A 16248-nucleotide genomic window follows, 5' to 3' on the forward strand; every position below is an offset into this window, starting at 1 on the left:
CCAAAAAAAAAGAAACAACAAAGTCTGACAATCTATATTTTCTCATCTTTGGAGTGCCATACAATTTTATATCCTCTGTTTTATCATTATATATTTCTAAAATCATGAAATCATAGGGCAGACTCCTCGTCGAATAGGCCAAGGCTCACATACAAATTCCAAGAAGTGCAACCACACTTGCCGTGGCTCAACATCCTGTTGAGCATTTCCCAGCCATAAAGTTTGTGACTGAGTTCTCAATCGTCAGAAAGTGAAGACCCCGCCCTCCCCTCAAAAAGAATACAAGTAACATTAGAGTATGATCATGTCTATGGTATAAAAAAAAATAGCAGCAGGTGAGTATTAATAATAATAACAATAATCATGATCATAATATGTGGGAGCATGTTGAAAAAGACATGTCCTCAGCAGTGCTTATAGAAAGTGAAAAGATTAAGACGAGATAGAAAATGATTGACGAAGGGGCGATGGGTGTTCGGGGGAGGGTTCGTCGAGAGTCAGCTCCCCCCCACTCCAACTGACGGTCACCTCCTCGTGGTCTGAGCGAAGTCGGGCGTGGCTGGCAGAAGGGTGCTCGTGAGGGTGCTGTTATGTTGCATAATGATCAAAGCTTCCCAGGTACTCCAGGGCGGCCCGGTAGCACAGCTGGTACTGGTCCTGAAGCCATACGTCATCAACTAGTTACCTACATCCATCCATTTTCTGAACTGACATATCCTCAATGTGTATTTCAAACAACCGCACAACTCATATGATGCTAACACATTCCAAACATACCATAGAAGAGCTAACATCTATCTTATGCATCTTTTTAATGATTGAGGAGTACACAATGGTTACCTCGGTCTGCACCATGGCGGGTCGTTGAGTTCTGAGCGTCTTGACCGTTTGGAAGACGTCGATGGCGCCCTCGTACCTCATCCTCTCCAAGACGATGCTCAGCGTGATGAAGACGCCGCTTCGCCCCACGCCGGCGCTATTGGGCGGGCACATAGTATTAGTGCACGCGACTGAAGGCCAAGTGTCCGAGGAGGGTCATTTGGCACACTCACCTGCAGTGCACGGTGATGGGTCCCTCTTGGCCGAACTGCTCCTTAGTTTTGTGGACTTGTCCGATGAAGTCGATAAAGCCTTCTCCATTTTTAGGAACTCCCTGCTCGGGCCAATCGTTGAACTGAAACTGCCTGATGGTCCTGGACTGTCCATCCTAGCAAACAAACATGGGCCGATAGTGATTCAGAGCTCCGGTGCGACAAGTGCAAAGATAGCAAATGATCAGTTAGTAGCCACTTACCCTGGCGTCAGTCACTTTGAACTCCCTGAGGATGTACTGCGGCATGTTGTACTCGGCCATGGGGTCCACAACAAAGTACTGGTAGCGGGCTGAACGCTCAGCGGGCCAGTACTGATGGCACTTTTCCTGCAGACATATAACATTTTGAAAGGTCAGCGAATTTTATGTCTGCCCACACATTTTTAAGGCTGCCCCCCCACAATCTCCACTGTTCTCTGCATTCATGTTTTACCCGTCCCATCTCGCAAAGTTTGGTGAGCATGACAACGATGGTAGAGTTGTGCTCCCACAGCATCCTCCAGAAGTCCTCCGCGGTCTCGGCCAAGGGGCCCTGGGTGGTGATGTAAGCTCTCTGCAGCCTGTAAACGCAAACACGGCCTGTTACGACAGCGTGCCACCGGGTGTCACCGTAGGAACGTGGGACGAGCGAACGGACCTGTATCCGTCGATGAAGCTGGCGTTGATGTAGTCAGAGCCCTCCACGCCTCTGATTGGCTGCAGGACGACGCGGCTGGACTCGAAAGGCATGATGTTCACCAGGCGGTTCTTGAACTTGTTGCACGGCAGGTTGGCGCTGATGAAACGCGAGGTATGTGCTTTGGAGTTGGCCAACTTCTACACACACACACACACACACACACACACACACACACACACACACACACACACACACACACACACACACACACACACACACACAAACACACACACACACACACACATTTGATTTCACATGCATTAATATTTTCGATGAATAATAAACAGCAGCGAAGATCATATTTAACATCTGGAAATCTTATTAGCCGATTCATTAGGTACACCTAACCAAAACCTTTAATCTGCATCACAGTCTGTTTGCAACATGTGTCCCAAATAAAAGCTACTATTGACCTTAAATTCCAGCTCCATGGCAGTGACGGTCTCCCCGGGGGGCACTTGGCTGAGCTTGTGCACGTGCGCATAGAGGTTTCGGGCGGCCACCTCGGTGTTTCCGCACAGGGCGGCCTCCAACAGGGCCTCGTAGATGAAGACGTACTGGTCCTCTGTCTGGACCATGTAGTTTCTCTGGGCCCTCATGCAGGTGACGTGTCCGTACACGTCCACCGAATGCTCGTGTTTCATGCGCTCCAACATGGCATCGATCACCATGAAGCAGCCCGTGCGGCCGACCCCTGCGCTGGAAAGGTGTTAACACATGCTATCAGGCTACGTTAGCTAGCATGCCAACATACGATATCGCACTATGATGTTGCGCTCTGATGCAACTGCTGTTCCGCTCTGTTTATTATCAGCTTATCAACAAAAGAACCATGAAAACAATGCAACAATGGCTTTGGGCAAAGGAAGGGAGTATGGAGCAGCATTATAAAATGGTGAGCGATGAGCGTCTTTACCTGCAATGGACCACCATGGGTCCGGCATCAGGGGGGTTACAGGCTTTGACCCTGCGCAGGAAGGCCAGCGTGGGGGTGGGGTACTCGGGCACACCATGGTCGGGCCAGGCCATGAACTGGAACTGGCGCACTTCCCTCCTCTCGCTGGAACCGTTCTAACGCAAACAACACCACCGACTGGCATGTCAACACGATGCGTCGTACATACAACGTGTGATGCGAATATGATATATTAGCCTGACCTTGTAGAGTGCGAAGGTGCGTACGCTGTAGGTGGCCAAGTCCACAGAGTCCAACATGGTCACCTGGATCATGCCGTAGGTTTCGGTCCCACGACTGGGCCAGTACTGGTCGCATTTCACCTGCAGAAACACACACATGAACGCACCCGTCTTCCTCGTCATCCTCGTCACGGTCGTACCCGTGATTTCTCCTCCAGGCGAGTCATCATGACGACGGTGGAGGTGCGTTGCTCCCACACCAGCCTCCAGAAGTCTCCGAGGGTGTCAGGAAGCGGCCCTTGTGTGGCGATGTAGGCGTTCTGCTTCCTGTAGCCATCCACGTAGTTTGCGTTGATGTAGTCGCTGCCGGGAACTCCTGCGACGAGGCCGTACTCGGATCAAACGAGCAGCATCGGAAGTGCAAAGCGGAAGGTAAGCCAGTGCTCACCGTCCACGGGCGTGAGCAGGACTCTGGTGTGGTCGTAGGCGATGACGTTGGCGTAGCGATTCTTTGGCTTGTTGATCTCCATGTTGGAATGTTCCCACGTGAACTGCTGAACGGGGTCGATGGACTGAAGGAAGACACGCAAACGTCGCCTTGGTTACGTGCATCGATCTGAAAATTCTTTGGATTCACCTCAATTGCAGAATCTCAACATGGTACGATTTATTCCAAAAACACACGATACATATATAATTTGAGCCACATTCCAAAAAGTGTTGGAGCGTTGCGCAAGATTTGATCAATAACTTTTGAGGCATTTGTAATTTTGTGTGTGTACGTGCACTACCTCGTACTCCTGCGAAAAACGCAGGCCGTCGTTGGCCTTAAGTCCATCGATGTGGTCGGCCAGGTCGCAGGAGGCAATGGGAGGATGTTGTCTCATTCCTACAGGAGGGACAACAAAAGATTTGAGATCAAACAGACACACACACACACAAAAAAAAACAAAGCCGACCGAGGCCATATGCGGACTAGGCACCTGCTTAGTGCCAAAGAATAATTTGGGAAAAACATGCTTGCAATACCAGTAAAATGTGAAAAAAATACAGTTTTGGTCCAGATCTTTATGTAAAATAAAGAGAAAAAACTAATTGACACACTTGATTAGCATTAGTGGGCCCCAGAAATTGATGTGGTGGGCCAGATCCAACCCCCTTCAGTTTCACACCCAAGGCTTAGATAACGTTCAGTAAAATATGGAACAAAATGTACATGAATCATTATTATCTGAACAAGAGGGCTCTAAAATGAAAGTTTGCTGAGTTCACCAGGGACACAAGGGCCGGCCGGCTGGCTCTGGGTGAGAGAAATGACAACTTACTTGGTGTGGTTGGATAACTGACGGTGCTGCCACCTGTTGGGAGGATGAAAAAACATCACAAACGGGTCAGTGGGCTGGAAGTTGTTTGGGTTGATAGATTAGTTTGATCCTATGCTTATGTTGTAATGTAACCTGTAATAATTAACCAAACTTGTCCTATCTTAACAAACGAGTAGAATAAAGTGCTAAGATCCTTTACAGAGGAAGCAATCTAAGTTGTTCTGTTTACACAACATCCTTAAAATACCCCCTGCTATGATTTGACCAGAGGCCAGGGGTTGACACCCACCCTGTCCACTCTCACCCCCACCCTGCTTTCTCTCAACATATAATCTCTTGCAAGAATCCAAAGTCAGACTTTGTTCGAACATCGGTGTATGCAAAGTGACGAACGAACTCTCCATTTGCAAGTGACGAGAGGCTTGCAAATCAACACACAGTAGCTCGTCAATCAAAATCAACAGTGTGTGCTTGAAAAAGTGCGTACCTTGCGTCTGAAAGTTGAGCCTCCTCATCTCTACAGGGTCGGACGTGTGGGCCAGCAGTGAGTCCTTCACACCGGCCATGTGCTCGTCTTTAGACGATGGAGACGTTCGCTTCCTGATGGAAAAGGAACAGGAGTGCATTGAAAATAATTAGTATTAGGAAAAGTAACATTGGAAAGGTAGTGAAAAGGGGTGTATTGAATGAAGCAGCATTTTTTATATACCGTATTTTCCGGACTATAAGCCGCACCTAAAAACCTAAAATGTTCTCAAAAGCTGACAGTGCGCCTTATAGTCCGGTGTGCCTTATATATGGATCAATTGATGAATTTGTTGATCCATACTGGTTGCACAGGGACAATTTAATTCAATAAAATCTAATAACGGGCATAACAAAATCAACGTTGGAGTAATGTATCCTCATAAGAGGAAGAGGTTGTAATTATTTTTTTTTTTTAAATGCACTCGCTCACCTTTCTTGTTTGCTAAATCCAGCAAGAGAAGAAAAGCAGCGGGGAAAAAAAAAACATTCAAAGGTCAAGCACGTGACATTCAAGTGCTAAAACTAGCAGTGTGTAATGCAGCGGTCACTGACCTCTTGAAGAGAAGAATGGCGATGACGATGATGACGATGAGGATGACGGCCAGCACGGGTCCCATCACCCAAAGCATCTCGGGATCCTCGGAGTGGCGCGCCATCCCACTGTGGAGCTTCACCAGAATGGCTTCCGAGAACGGACTGGCCACCAGTGTCCTCTGCTACAAATGGGCCACACACAGTTGTTGCAACCTTTTTTTTTCACAATTGAAAAAGATGCTAACATTTATATAACAAAATGGAGACTCTTACAGATTCACGGTCCGTCAGCTCGGCCAGCACAAAGCATCGATACTGCTGTTGCCCTGTTAATGCCTTATTGCGGAAGCCGTGGTACTCGTGGCCGTCGCCCAGGGTGAAAATCTCAGGAAGCGAATCCAGCTTGGCTGCTACATACGGCCACAGGAATTCGCTCTCGAGATGCCTTCTCTTCCTCTGGGCGTCATCCTCGCTTTCCAGAAGCTACCAGAATTTTTTTTTTACCATGATTAATGGAAGCCAGTGTTGACAAATGTTTGAGAAAGTTGAAGACCACCATACTTCACCAATGAGCTAAAATAAGGCATTGTAACAAGCCACAAGCTTTTGTTAGCTTCTGTTGTTTAGGCCGATTCAGGATGTACTTTTCTTTTACTTTGTGTTAAAATGTGTAACAATGGCTATCATATTAAATCTAAAGCTAGCTTGCAACTTATGGTAGGTACCTTTAACATTTTCCTTTTACCTCCATCAAGCTGGAGAGATATCGTTTGGATTGTCATTTGTCACCTTTCAGAATGCGCCGTGACATATTTGGGTCAAATACTGAGCCCTCAGGGACTTCACCACATTTTAGCAAGTGAGTTAAAACAAAACACGGTTCAAACACTCACTTCTTGGAGGTCCATGTCTTCAGGGTTCTCCCACCTCAGGGATGTTGGGGTGACTGGAACCACCACAATGTAGAACCACCTGCAGCGTACATTACTTTTGTCAACTACATTCTAGCGTGCATCTGGAACATAGACATACTAGACTTCCAGAACGCATGCATGTCATTTTAAATGAAAATGTCTGAAAATGTTGAGTATGGAGGACAACCAGGACAACACAGACCTAAATGCGGTTCCTGGTGGGACCTGGGGGAGCCGCAGCATGACTTTCCCACCCTCCTCCGTGTCTTGCGGAGACTCTGAAGGCTTGTTCAGGAGCAGGTCAGGAGCTGTCCGGATGGAGACCTGCTGCTGGAGGCCGCCGGCGCTGTTACCTCGGCTCATTAGCACAAAGGAGTATTCTGTGTCAGGTGTGAGCTGCGTGATGAGCTTCCTCTTGTGTTGGCCGCGCACCTCCACGCTCTGCTGGTTGTAGAGGATCTGCACGGGATGACATCATCGCCGCCGTGATCACATCAATGCTGCTAATGTACTATGAGTGGACACTTTGGGGGGAACCTACCTTGAGGGGAACCTCGGACTCAAAGATCTCAGGAACATCCCAAGTCAGTAGCACGGACGTTCTCGTGACAGCCTTGACTCCAAAGTTCTTGGTGAACACTGAGGGAATATTTGTAGGGTTGAAAGTTTTCATTGGACAAACGTTCAAAACACTCGAGACATTTTGCAGTTGCTTAGCTGCATTTACTTCCGTGTCTGGAGCCAGTCAAAAAAACAAGTGGAGACCCAAGTCAAGAACGAAGTCCAAAAATAAGTTAAGCACGAGGTCAGAAACCAAGTCAAGGAGCAAGTCAGTCAAAAACACATTGAAAAAACAGTCAAGGATTATGTCAATAAGCAGTCAAGAACCGGATGAAAAACCTAGCCCGGAACCAGTTTAAAACCAGGTCAAAAATAAGTCAACAACTGGGGGGAAAAAATTCAAGGCAAGAATGAGTCAAGAGGCAGGTAAAAAAAATCAAGTCAAGAGCCAGTCTAGAACAAAGTTAAAAACCAAGTTAGTATCCAAGTAAAAAAATTGTTGCAATCACAGTCCGGAACAAATGTTGGTAAGCTTGTGCGGTGGAATAGGAAAAGTTGTGTTGCGCTGACCCGGCATTGCGGTGGACATGGTCCTGCTCTGTATGCTGGGGCTGAGCGGTCCGCCGCCCTTTGCGGTGAAGGCCCGTACGCGGATGTCGTAGGTAGTATCCGGCTGCAGGCCGTTCAGGGTCACGTGCGTATCCGCCGTGGCGTCGGAGCTCTCGTTCTGGCTGTTGATGTCGCGGTACGCCACCGCGTACTTGATGATCTTCCCGTTGCGCTCAGCCGGCGGGGGCGGCTCCCAGGTCAGCCGGGTGGAAGTGGCGGTCAGGCCCACCACGCTCAGATTGAGCGGGTAGCTGGTGGGGGCGTCCTCGGGGGTACTAATCTCTTTCACGTACTCTTCGCCGTTGCCCGCTCGGTTATTGGCGCACAGTTTGAAGATGTAGGTGGCCCCTTTGTGGAGGCCCGTGACAGTGAAGTGGTCGTCGGTCTTGCGGAAGTCTCTGACGACGAAGGCGTCCTCCTCGGCCCGCTTGTACTGCAGCCGGTAGCCCGTGTGCTCACCCACCATCTCCTTGGGCGGCTGCCATTGGATCAGCGCCGTATTGCCGATTGTAGTGCTGATGATCATGGTGGGCCTGCCGGGAACTGTTGATGCAAAAAAAGGAAATGTAGCCAAACAACATTATGTTGCGTGTTGTTTGAGATGTCTGTCGTTGAGCAAGGAAAACAAAGAGGCCCGGGGGCCAGATACATCATTTTATGTGGCCCGCGAAGACAAATTGTGCATCAAATTTGTGTGTCTTTACGAGAATTGCAAATTGTCTTCACTTTTAATATCTTTTTTTGAAAAATATTTGACCAGTTTTTACGCCACATCATTTTATGTGGGCCGCGAAGACAAATTGTGCATCCAATACGTGTGTCATGACTAGAATTGCAAATTCTCTTCACTTTTAATAATATCGTTTTTTTGAAAAGCATTTGACCAGTTTTTGCTCGTCTGATTTGAAACGAGTTATTTGTCAGTTTGTTTTGTAGCTTTTACTGTATATAATATGAGGTGCTCATACATTTATTTGGGTTGACAGTCATAATGACAGCTATGACTACAATGCGGCCTGCGAAAAAACGAGTTTGACACCCCTGATGTGGAGTAACACTTGGTTCTTTATTGGCAAGATCTTGGGTTGTTTAATGGCGGCCAGTACACGAAGCATGTGTGTGTGTGCGTGTCTGTGTGTGTGTTGTGTTCGCCGTTTGCGCCTATGTGTATTGGGAGGTTACAAAGCTCTGGGTGCTGTATCCGCGTTATGATTGAGCAGTTATGTTTATATCAAATAATAAGAGGATTTGCACATATATGAACATGAAAAAGTATATGAGTTTGTCTAACCTAATCAAATATGTATATACACCTTGCTGTTTCTCCCACTTCAATCTCCATCATAAAGTATTTGTATTTTCCTGTTCATGTGATATATTTTGTGTCAGACAGTGGGCAGCACACCTGCCCCCGTGGTGGTGACCAGCCGGGCTTTGCTGTGGGCGCCGTCCCCCTCGGTGGTGTACGCCGCCACCGCCACCGAGTAGCTGGTTTCCGGCAGCAGGCCTGTCAAGATGGTTTCCTGTCGAGAAAGGAAGTGGAAGTGAACAAAATGTGTTGTTTTTCAATAAAGAGATGAAAATGAAAAATATCTCGAATGTGATTTGTTGATTATTAAAAAAAATGAACAGACTGATTATAAGCAGTATGAATGATCCAATTGTTTCTTTTAAACACTGAGCATCTCTGGATACTACCAAGAAGAGCAAAACTGATGGAAGACATCAATATCACAGGAATTTTGTTAGTGTTGTGCAAGACTCCAACACTGAAAACCTTAAGCTTGAACAAAAAAAAAAAGTCGTTTTTGTTGAAGGAGCATTTGAAGTCCAGCGAATGCAGGTGCGTTGAAAGAGGAGGCAGGTGAGGTCACAGTAAGATGGCAGCCGGCGCTGGAGCTGAACGTTCCGCCGGTGGTCTCGGCCGCGTTTTGTTTTGTTCACCTGGAGGAGCGTCGCAGCCGATTTGCAGCCTTCCCGTCTCATGCAGGCGAGCCGCCAAATCCAAGCCGAGACGTTGCGATGCGTGCGGCTGCCGTGGGTGTATCTCCGGGGACCTGTCTGACGGCCTCAGCCTGATAAGTTTAGTGGCGCCCCCTGGCTGTGCTGATGCTGACAATGACGCTGATGGAAGCCAACGCAGATTTCCACTTCACCTTACACACACACGCACCGCATCCGCTCGGCATAACAGTGCAGGCCTCGCCGCACCTCCGCCCAAAAAAGTTCTAATAAACTAATGTATAACATGCACTATACTCAGATTAATGCAATCCGATTAACGATTGACTGCGTGAACCTTTCACGCTGTTAAAATGGCGATGGAGCATGAGCGTGGAATGATGAGATAAAATCGGTCACCGTCAAGCTGCTGGCTCTCGCTAGCTAGCAAAAACAAAACAAACTGGTCAGATGACCGACGCTTCGCACTGAGCGTGTCCAAACGAAAGCGAGAGCAAGAAGATGCTGAGATAAGGTGAAAGGATTGAAACGTGACAGCACTTTTTTTTCAGCGCGTTGACCACCATGGACAGCGACGGAAATGAAGTAGTCTCATTATTTTGACATTGTGTCCACCGAATTATGAAACTTTGTTACACACTTTGTGTGTTACCGAGTTGGCTTCAATAACAGCACACTACAGATAGACAGGTAGATGTTTTGTGAATCCCGAGGGGACGTTCCAGGTGTGACATTACACACCGTATAAGGATTTGATTGTTTGCCGAATGTTTTCTGTAATCACCTATTTTTCAAGGAAGCCGTCTCAGAGGAGACAAAAAATGAGTTGAGTCAGAATGTTCGGGTGCGCGTGGACACGTCTGTGCATGTCTCGCTCTCCCTCCTCCACCTTCTCCTGGCACCCCCAGGCCACGTTCCATTTCCCTCATGCAGGCTGATTCTTATCCGCTTTGCCAATAAAGAAAAGGAGAGTGGGAAAGTCCGAGTTCATCTTCTTGTTTTGCACCCGGTTTGTTACCAGGGATTTGATGGAGCAACTTTGCTTTGCGCTTTTTTTTCTTCTATTTTGTTGGAATGTGTTTTGTGGCAGCAGGACAAGATTTATGTCCCATACTTCCACTTGCCCCAAGGGGCAGACAGCCTAAACCTTGACTGTATATATAGAATATGTTCTATATGCTAAAGCTCTCTTCACTTCCCACTCGCCGTGAATGTCCCAATACTTTTGTATGAACTCCACATTTTCTTTTTATGACCTATCGATGTCAACATACTTTTGGATCGCATTTTCTTCAATTTCCTCTATCTTTCCCGATACTTTTGTCCAACACCTACAGGCAGTTGTCCCAATACTTTTGTGTCATTTTCAAGGCCGGTCAAAGTGAATAAAAATAATTCGGGAAGAGGAAGACAAGTGTTTGTGAGTGAGAGGATGTGAAAGGCAAGCGAGGGCGGAGGACCTGCACGTCGGGCTGGGCGACATCCGCGATGAGGGGCTGTCCGTGAGGCTCCCCTCGCTCCATCCTGGAGTAGATGATCAGGTAGCCTCGCACATGGCCATTCTGCTTGCTGGACAGGGGCGGCTTCCAGCTCACCCGAACCGCCGTAGCATTAATAGCGCCCACCTCCACCTTTCTGGGCGGCCCTTCGGGCACTGAACAACCACAACAAGAAAAACAACAAATACATGAACATTTGGAGCCCTTGTTTTACTCTTGAGGAACCTGGGTAACTGGTCTTTTGTCCAGTCAACAGGATGCTAATCTATCATGGATCTAGAGGAACATCCACCACACAAGACCTAAAAACACATTTGGCACTTACTTGATTGGGCGGTCCTGCACTCGACGGGTCTTGTGAAAACTCCTAAGCCCGTCTCAGATCTGGCGGCCAGCGTGAACACGTAGACAGTGTCAGCTTTCAAACCGTCCACAGCGTATGACCCGGCGGGCTCAAAGGTCACGCTGCGCTGCCGGAGCACAATCGGCATGGATCGTCAGATGTCCACCATCTTGGGTCTTTTTTTCTTAGCGGGTTTAGGCAAACTCTGGGCCGAAATGGTAAAGATGATTCTAAAGGCCATCCATCTACCTTCTCTTGAGGGTCGTTAGCCTCCCAGTAGCGCAGCTCATACCCGACGACCTGGTCCTGGACGGGCCAAAGCCAAGACAGCATGATGCGAGAGTCCAGCTCAGCTTCGGCCTCCAAATCCGACGGCTGAGCAGGAACTAAGTAAGAATAAACGCGTTGGATTTATGAGGGCGTGAAAAGATGCACAACAGTAATAAATAAAGACGCTCACGAGACACTCACCTCCTTGCTGCATCTTGACGAGCAGGACATCAGATGGAGGTCCGTCACCCACCGAGGTAAAGGCGAGCACCCTGAATCCATAGGTGACGTCTGGGACAAGTCCACCCACGGTGGTCAGCTGGCTGTCGTCCGTGTTGTGTTTTTTCCAGGTACCGAGGGGCTCCTGGGGGTCAGCGCTGTAGTAGACCCGGTACCCCTGGACTTGCCCGTTAGCCTCCTCGGGAGGCTCCCACTGGACCAGCACGGTGGTGGGACTTAGCATCCGAGTCTGGACACGGAGAGGAGGCGAGGAAGGCGCCTGCTCGCTGGTGCGTGTGTCCACCATGACCCCCGGTGGCCCGCGGCCCACGTTATTGACCGCCATCACTTGGAAGACATATTGGGAGAAAGGGCTGAGACCCCCGATGCTGTAGCGGGTGGTGGCCACGCCGTCCACCTCCTGGAAGCCGTTGTCAGATGCCTTAGCTCGGTACTGGATCACATAATAGGACACAGGCTCCGGGGTGCCCGAGTCCCACGTGAGAGTGACGCTAGTGGCGGTGGTCTCGGTCACCATGAGGGAGGTGGGGGGCTTGGGTAGGGCTGTTGGGAGAAAAAGAATATTGGTGGAAAATAACTCCCCAAACATTTCCAGCCTTGGTTCTACCTTTGACAGTAATCTGCGCTGTGGTTTCGATCACACCAAGCGAAGAGATGGCCACGCAGGTGTAGTTGGCCGACTGGCGGACGTTGGCCAGCTCTAGCACGTTGCGTCCAATGGGCATCTCCTCCTCGCGGGTCATCTCGGCCTCGCCGCTCATCCACTTGACGTAGGGCATGGGCGCGCCCACCGCCACACATGTCAGGTTCACGCTGCCACCGGGCATCACCTCGTGGTGGGACGGCGGGATGGAGAAACGGGGTGGCACGCGACGAACTGCATGAGGAGGATTGAGGATGAGATGTGCCATCAGAGGAGGGTGCTCGGAGAGAAAGACATTAGCACGTGAGCTGGACTTGAAGTTTTCAATCACCCTGATCAATGAGTCACACTGCTGTATTGACTCAGAAATTGGGTGTCTGAGATTTCCATTTACGAAAACAAGCCTGGAGACATGCCAGAGGGCAAAAAGACCAAAGAAGGGGGGGGATGGTGGTTGTTGTAAGTGATGGGACAGAAAGGGTGGGGCCGAGTCATGCAAGGTGGTAGGGGTTGCAAATTAGCAGGATTTTTTTAGTTCATGATTTTACTTAGTAATCAACTAATACATTTTGTCTTCCTTTTTTTTTTTTTTTTTACTGATAAAATTTCAGAATTTTTGTATCATATTTCTAAAATAAATATTTTATAAATAATAATATTTAACATTGTAATACAATAATGTTTATCTTATCATTGTTTCACGTGGAAACACAGGTTTTTTTTTTCTTAAATTTTAAAATCCAATTAACATTTCTTCTTTTTTCGATATCGATAAGTAAATAAAAATATTTTCCTCTTATTGATGTAGCTTATCCCCCTTATTTCAGCGGTCCCAACCTCCGGGCCGTGGACCATTCCGGTCCGTGGATCATTTCGTACTCGGCCGCACAAGAAAGAATAAGACTTATTTGATTAAAGTCAGTTAATTTTTGGGCAAATATTTCTATTCTACTAAAGTGGATTTTAAAACCTTACTTGTTGTATATTCATTATTTTCCTTGAGTTAATAATTTTTTTAATAACATTTTCTAATACCTCCATCCATATTTTCCACCAATTATATTTTTTCAACTGAACAAGTAATTATATCTCAATTATATTTTATTTTACATGCTCGATAATGTTATTTGATGACGGACAATGTGCTGTTGTTGGTGAAGTCAGACAATAACTTTGCTTTCATGCTTCATTGCGACTTAACTGAATGTAAATGACCTGTTTTGATTTCATGAAATGTGGAAAAAAGCCAAGTGCAGGCATCAACAGGCAAAGCAGTAGCAGCGAACGGGGGAACAGGTGTGGTCTTGGGGTGCAGGCTGGGGTCAGGGGAGGGAGGAGGGGGTGGTTGCGAGGGGAGAGGCCGGGACGGGCCTGAGGCGCATGGCGACACGCCAACGCGGCCTGGCTCCTGTCCAGCGCACCTCCGTGTCCAGGACGAGTGCAGAAACAAACCTTCTCGCTGGTCTGCAGTGTTTGCAGTGTTTGGGTTTTGTGTGATGGGGATGGTGACGCAGGGGCAGACGACAACCACGACAACAACAAGAGAGAAGGGGAGCCAGGAGGAGGGAGACAAGGAAGAACAGAGAAGAGTAAAACTTGCCCAAAATATCCTTCAACAGACACTCGCACACACGCTCGCACATGCACGCGCGCACACACAGAAGCCTGATCATGTTAAAACATCATCATTGTTTCGTGTTTCATTAAAATGCCTACTTGGCATCATAATTACACTCAACATTATGCACACGACAGACAGAGACACAAACGCCCACGAATGAATGCATGAATGAATGAATGAATGAATGAATGAATGAATGAATGAATGAATGAATGGATGGATGGATGGATGGAAGGATGGATGGATGGATGGATGGATGGATGGATGGATGGATGGATGGATGGATGGATGGATGGATGGATAAACTAACAGACAGAAGACAACAAATCTATTAACAACAAACACATATTTCCATATGGTGGCTGTACTTCTAGCTAGCCGGTGGCTGATTGCTAGCACGGTCAACAATCATTTGAACACAACTTAAATGAAGACCACAGATGAAAGCAGCGGAGAAAGCTCCAGACAAGGTTGGACATGCCAAAGCAGGAAGTCCTGGCACGAAGAGTTAGACGGCCTTGGCGGAGGTCCTCCTGGTTTTACCTCGTACGTAGAGGTTTGCCGGAGCCGAGTATCTGGTCCCTGCTGAGTTGACGGCCACACATTCGTACTTGCCCTGGTCTGATTCCTCACTGTTCTCGATCTGAAGAGCGCCTGCGGATGCATGTCGAAGGTCACATCAGAGTCATTTTCTACTTAGCGACCGCACAAGCGTGACGGGGAGTTCATATTCTTCTAGTACCAGCAGCAGTTAGCACATTTTAGTATAGTTGCTGTGTTCTTTGAGTCCACGAAGACTGTTTGATGATACGAGACGATCCAATTACAAAATTACTCACTCTAATTGCTCCTAGTATGGAACGTTTAACCCAAATTATGATACCATTAACTCAAAGTATGAGACGATTCAATACAATTGTAATACCCTTAGCTCCAATGACAATATGATTCACTCTAATTGCGATGCAATTTACTCCAAATGCATGAATGCAATTCCGTCTGGGGGCAAAGCGGATGTTGCCGACAATTCCTGTGTTGGTGGCTGCTTCTCATGTCCACGTCACAAATATTTTCGAGAACTTAGTGGTAGAGTGTTTAGCAAGCGGACACAAAGGAGTCGCGCTAGCATTCTGTTTCCATACAAAAAAACAGACACAAAAGAACACTATTGCTTTTGAGTGTTCTTTTGAGAAGAAACATTGAGTTTTGGAGGACAAATGGGAATGATGATAAAGTGGAGGTGGATGAGGTTTGGTGATTTTGAGGTGTTCAGGAGGCGGTTTCGGGAGGGTTCCTGAAGTCTAGCATTCTTACCTCTGATCGGTGTACCACCTGGTGAGGTAAAGTCAATGCAAATAAGACCAGAAAAAAAGTTTTCATTAGTTGGAGGAGGAAGGAGGCAACAAAACAAGACTGTTACTCTTAATGTGCAGTTAGAGTAAGTACATAATAGGATTTCTTGTTTTACTAAGCTGTTATTAAGTGCTCTCCTCCAATATTTTCATTTACACACTATCATTTTCCACAGGTGCTTATTTAAATGCTACACCCTTCTCAACTGACGTTTACAGTTTTCCTACAGTACACATCAGTTGCTAATAGCTACAAGCTACTTAGCTAGCCAGTCTTACCCACACTTGTTTCACCTTAAGCTAGCCTCACGTTAAAGACTAGCTTACTTACAAACAAAATCTTGGCTACACTCTAGCAAGAAAATGACTGCATCAAACGTAACCCTGCGTGACCCTAACCCTCGAGCTAACTCTGCTATAATGATGAATAAAAACTAGTTTGAATTAATTCACACTTAGTCATGTGCGATGGCTTTGTGTTTAGAGATTAGTGCTTTCTTAGCTCGACTTGTGGAACGCTAAACAAGCTAAATTGCGAACAGTAGCACACTAAAAATCTGTTAAATGAGTCAAAGACATGTACGGGTATGGTCACTATGCAGATGTCATCCATCTGGATAGTAAACCAAGTCCCAAGACAAAGAAGGGCCCTGGAAGCTGTGTGGCCCCATTTAGCCATCAGCAGCTCTCCAAGATCCCGGAGGACCGGGAAGGCAGACGGACGAGATCTGCCATGACATTGTGGCGTCAATTGACAGATTTATGGGGTGTCCTTGTGAAAAATAATAGTACTTTATTATCTTTTCACAATGTTTGCTTCAAGAGGGAGGCAGTGGAACAGCATACTGCATTAGCGAGTCAAGGGCACGGGTGTGTTTGTGTCGGTGGATTCCTTCCAGCCATCTTGTTTTCTGCCAGGTTCAAGTGGCAGCCATGTT

At 47.3% G+C, this 16248-nt stretch overlaps 1 protein-coding gene across 3 annotated transcripts in view; it reads right to left on the bottom strand.

Annotated features, from left to right (window-relative positions):
* ptprfa (protein tyrosine phosphatase receptor type Fa) overlaps nucleotides 1–16248 on the bottom strand; it is a 27251-nt gene continuing 11003 nt past the window's right edge. The window contains exons 8-34 of one of the 3 annotated variants that reach the window (XM_085929158.1): nucleotides 14502–14612; nucleotides 12302–12571; nucleotides 11656–12237; nucleotides 11434–11570; nucleotides 11167–11311; nucleotides 10803–10996; nucleotides 8786–8903; nucleotides 7342–7923; nucleotides 6752–6849; nucleotides 6413–6669; nucleotides 6190–6268; nucleotides 5570–5779; nucleotides 5315–5475; nucleotides 4722–4834; nucleotides 4235–4267; nucleotides 3701–3798; nucleotides 3358–3481; nucleotides 3110–3285; nucleotides 2931–3050; nucleotides 2689–2843; nucleotides 2186–2471; nucleotides 1731–1909; nucleotides 1527–1653; nucleotides 1295–1420; nucleotides 1053–1207; nucleotides 841–976; nucleotides 1–657 (exon numbers count right to left, since the gene is read on the bottom strand). In XM_085929158.1, the coding sequence (XP_085785284.1) occupies nucleotides 589–657; nucleotides 841–976; nucleotides 1053–1207; nucleotides 1295–1420; nucleotides 1527–1653; nucleotides 1731–1909; nucleotides 2186–2471; nucleotides 2689–2843; nucleotides 2931–3050; nucleotides 3110–3285; nucleotides 3358–3481; nucleotides 3701–3798; nucleotides 4235–4267; nucleotides 4722–4834; nucleotides 5315–5475; nucleotides 5570–5779; nucleotides 6190–6268; nucleotides 6413–6669; nucleotides 6752–6849; nucleotides 7342–7923; nucleotides 8786–8903; nucleotides 10803–10996; nucleotides 11167–11311; nucleotides 11434–11570; nucleotides 11656–12237; nucleotides 12302–12571; nucleotides 14502–14612 (4841 nt within the window). In that variant the 3' untranslated portion in view covers nucleotides 1–588. Of the gene's footprint in view, nucleotides 658–840; nucleotides 977–1052; nucleotides 1208–1294; nucleotides 1421–1526; nucleotides 1654–1730; nucleotides 1910–2185; nucleotides 2472–2688; nucleotides 2844–2930; nucleotides 3051–3109; nucleotides 3286–3357; nucleotides 3482–3700; nucleotides 3799–4234; nucleotides 4268–4721; nucleotides 4835–5314; nucleotides 5479–5569; nucleotides 5780–6189; nucleotides 6269–6412; nucleotides 6670–6751; nucleotides 6850–7341; nucleotides 7924–8785; nucleotides 8904–10802; nucleotides 10997–11166; nucleotides 11312–11433; nucleotides 11571–11655; nucleotides 12238–12301; nucleotides 12572–14501; nucleotides 14613–16248 lie in introns of those variants that run through there. The other 2 variants (XM_085929156.1, XM_085929157.1) reach the window with 2 other exon arrangements.

This window comes from Syngnathus leptorhynchus, chromosome 13 (assembly GCF_054491065.1).
Source record: "Syngnathus leptorhynchus isolate UIUO chromosome 13, UIUO_Slep, whole genome shotgun sequence".
In the NCBI taxonomy this organism is placed as follows: Eukaryota; Metazoa; Chordata; class Actinopteri; order Syngnathiformes; family Syngnathidae; genus Syngnathus; species Syngnathus leptorhynchus.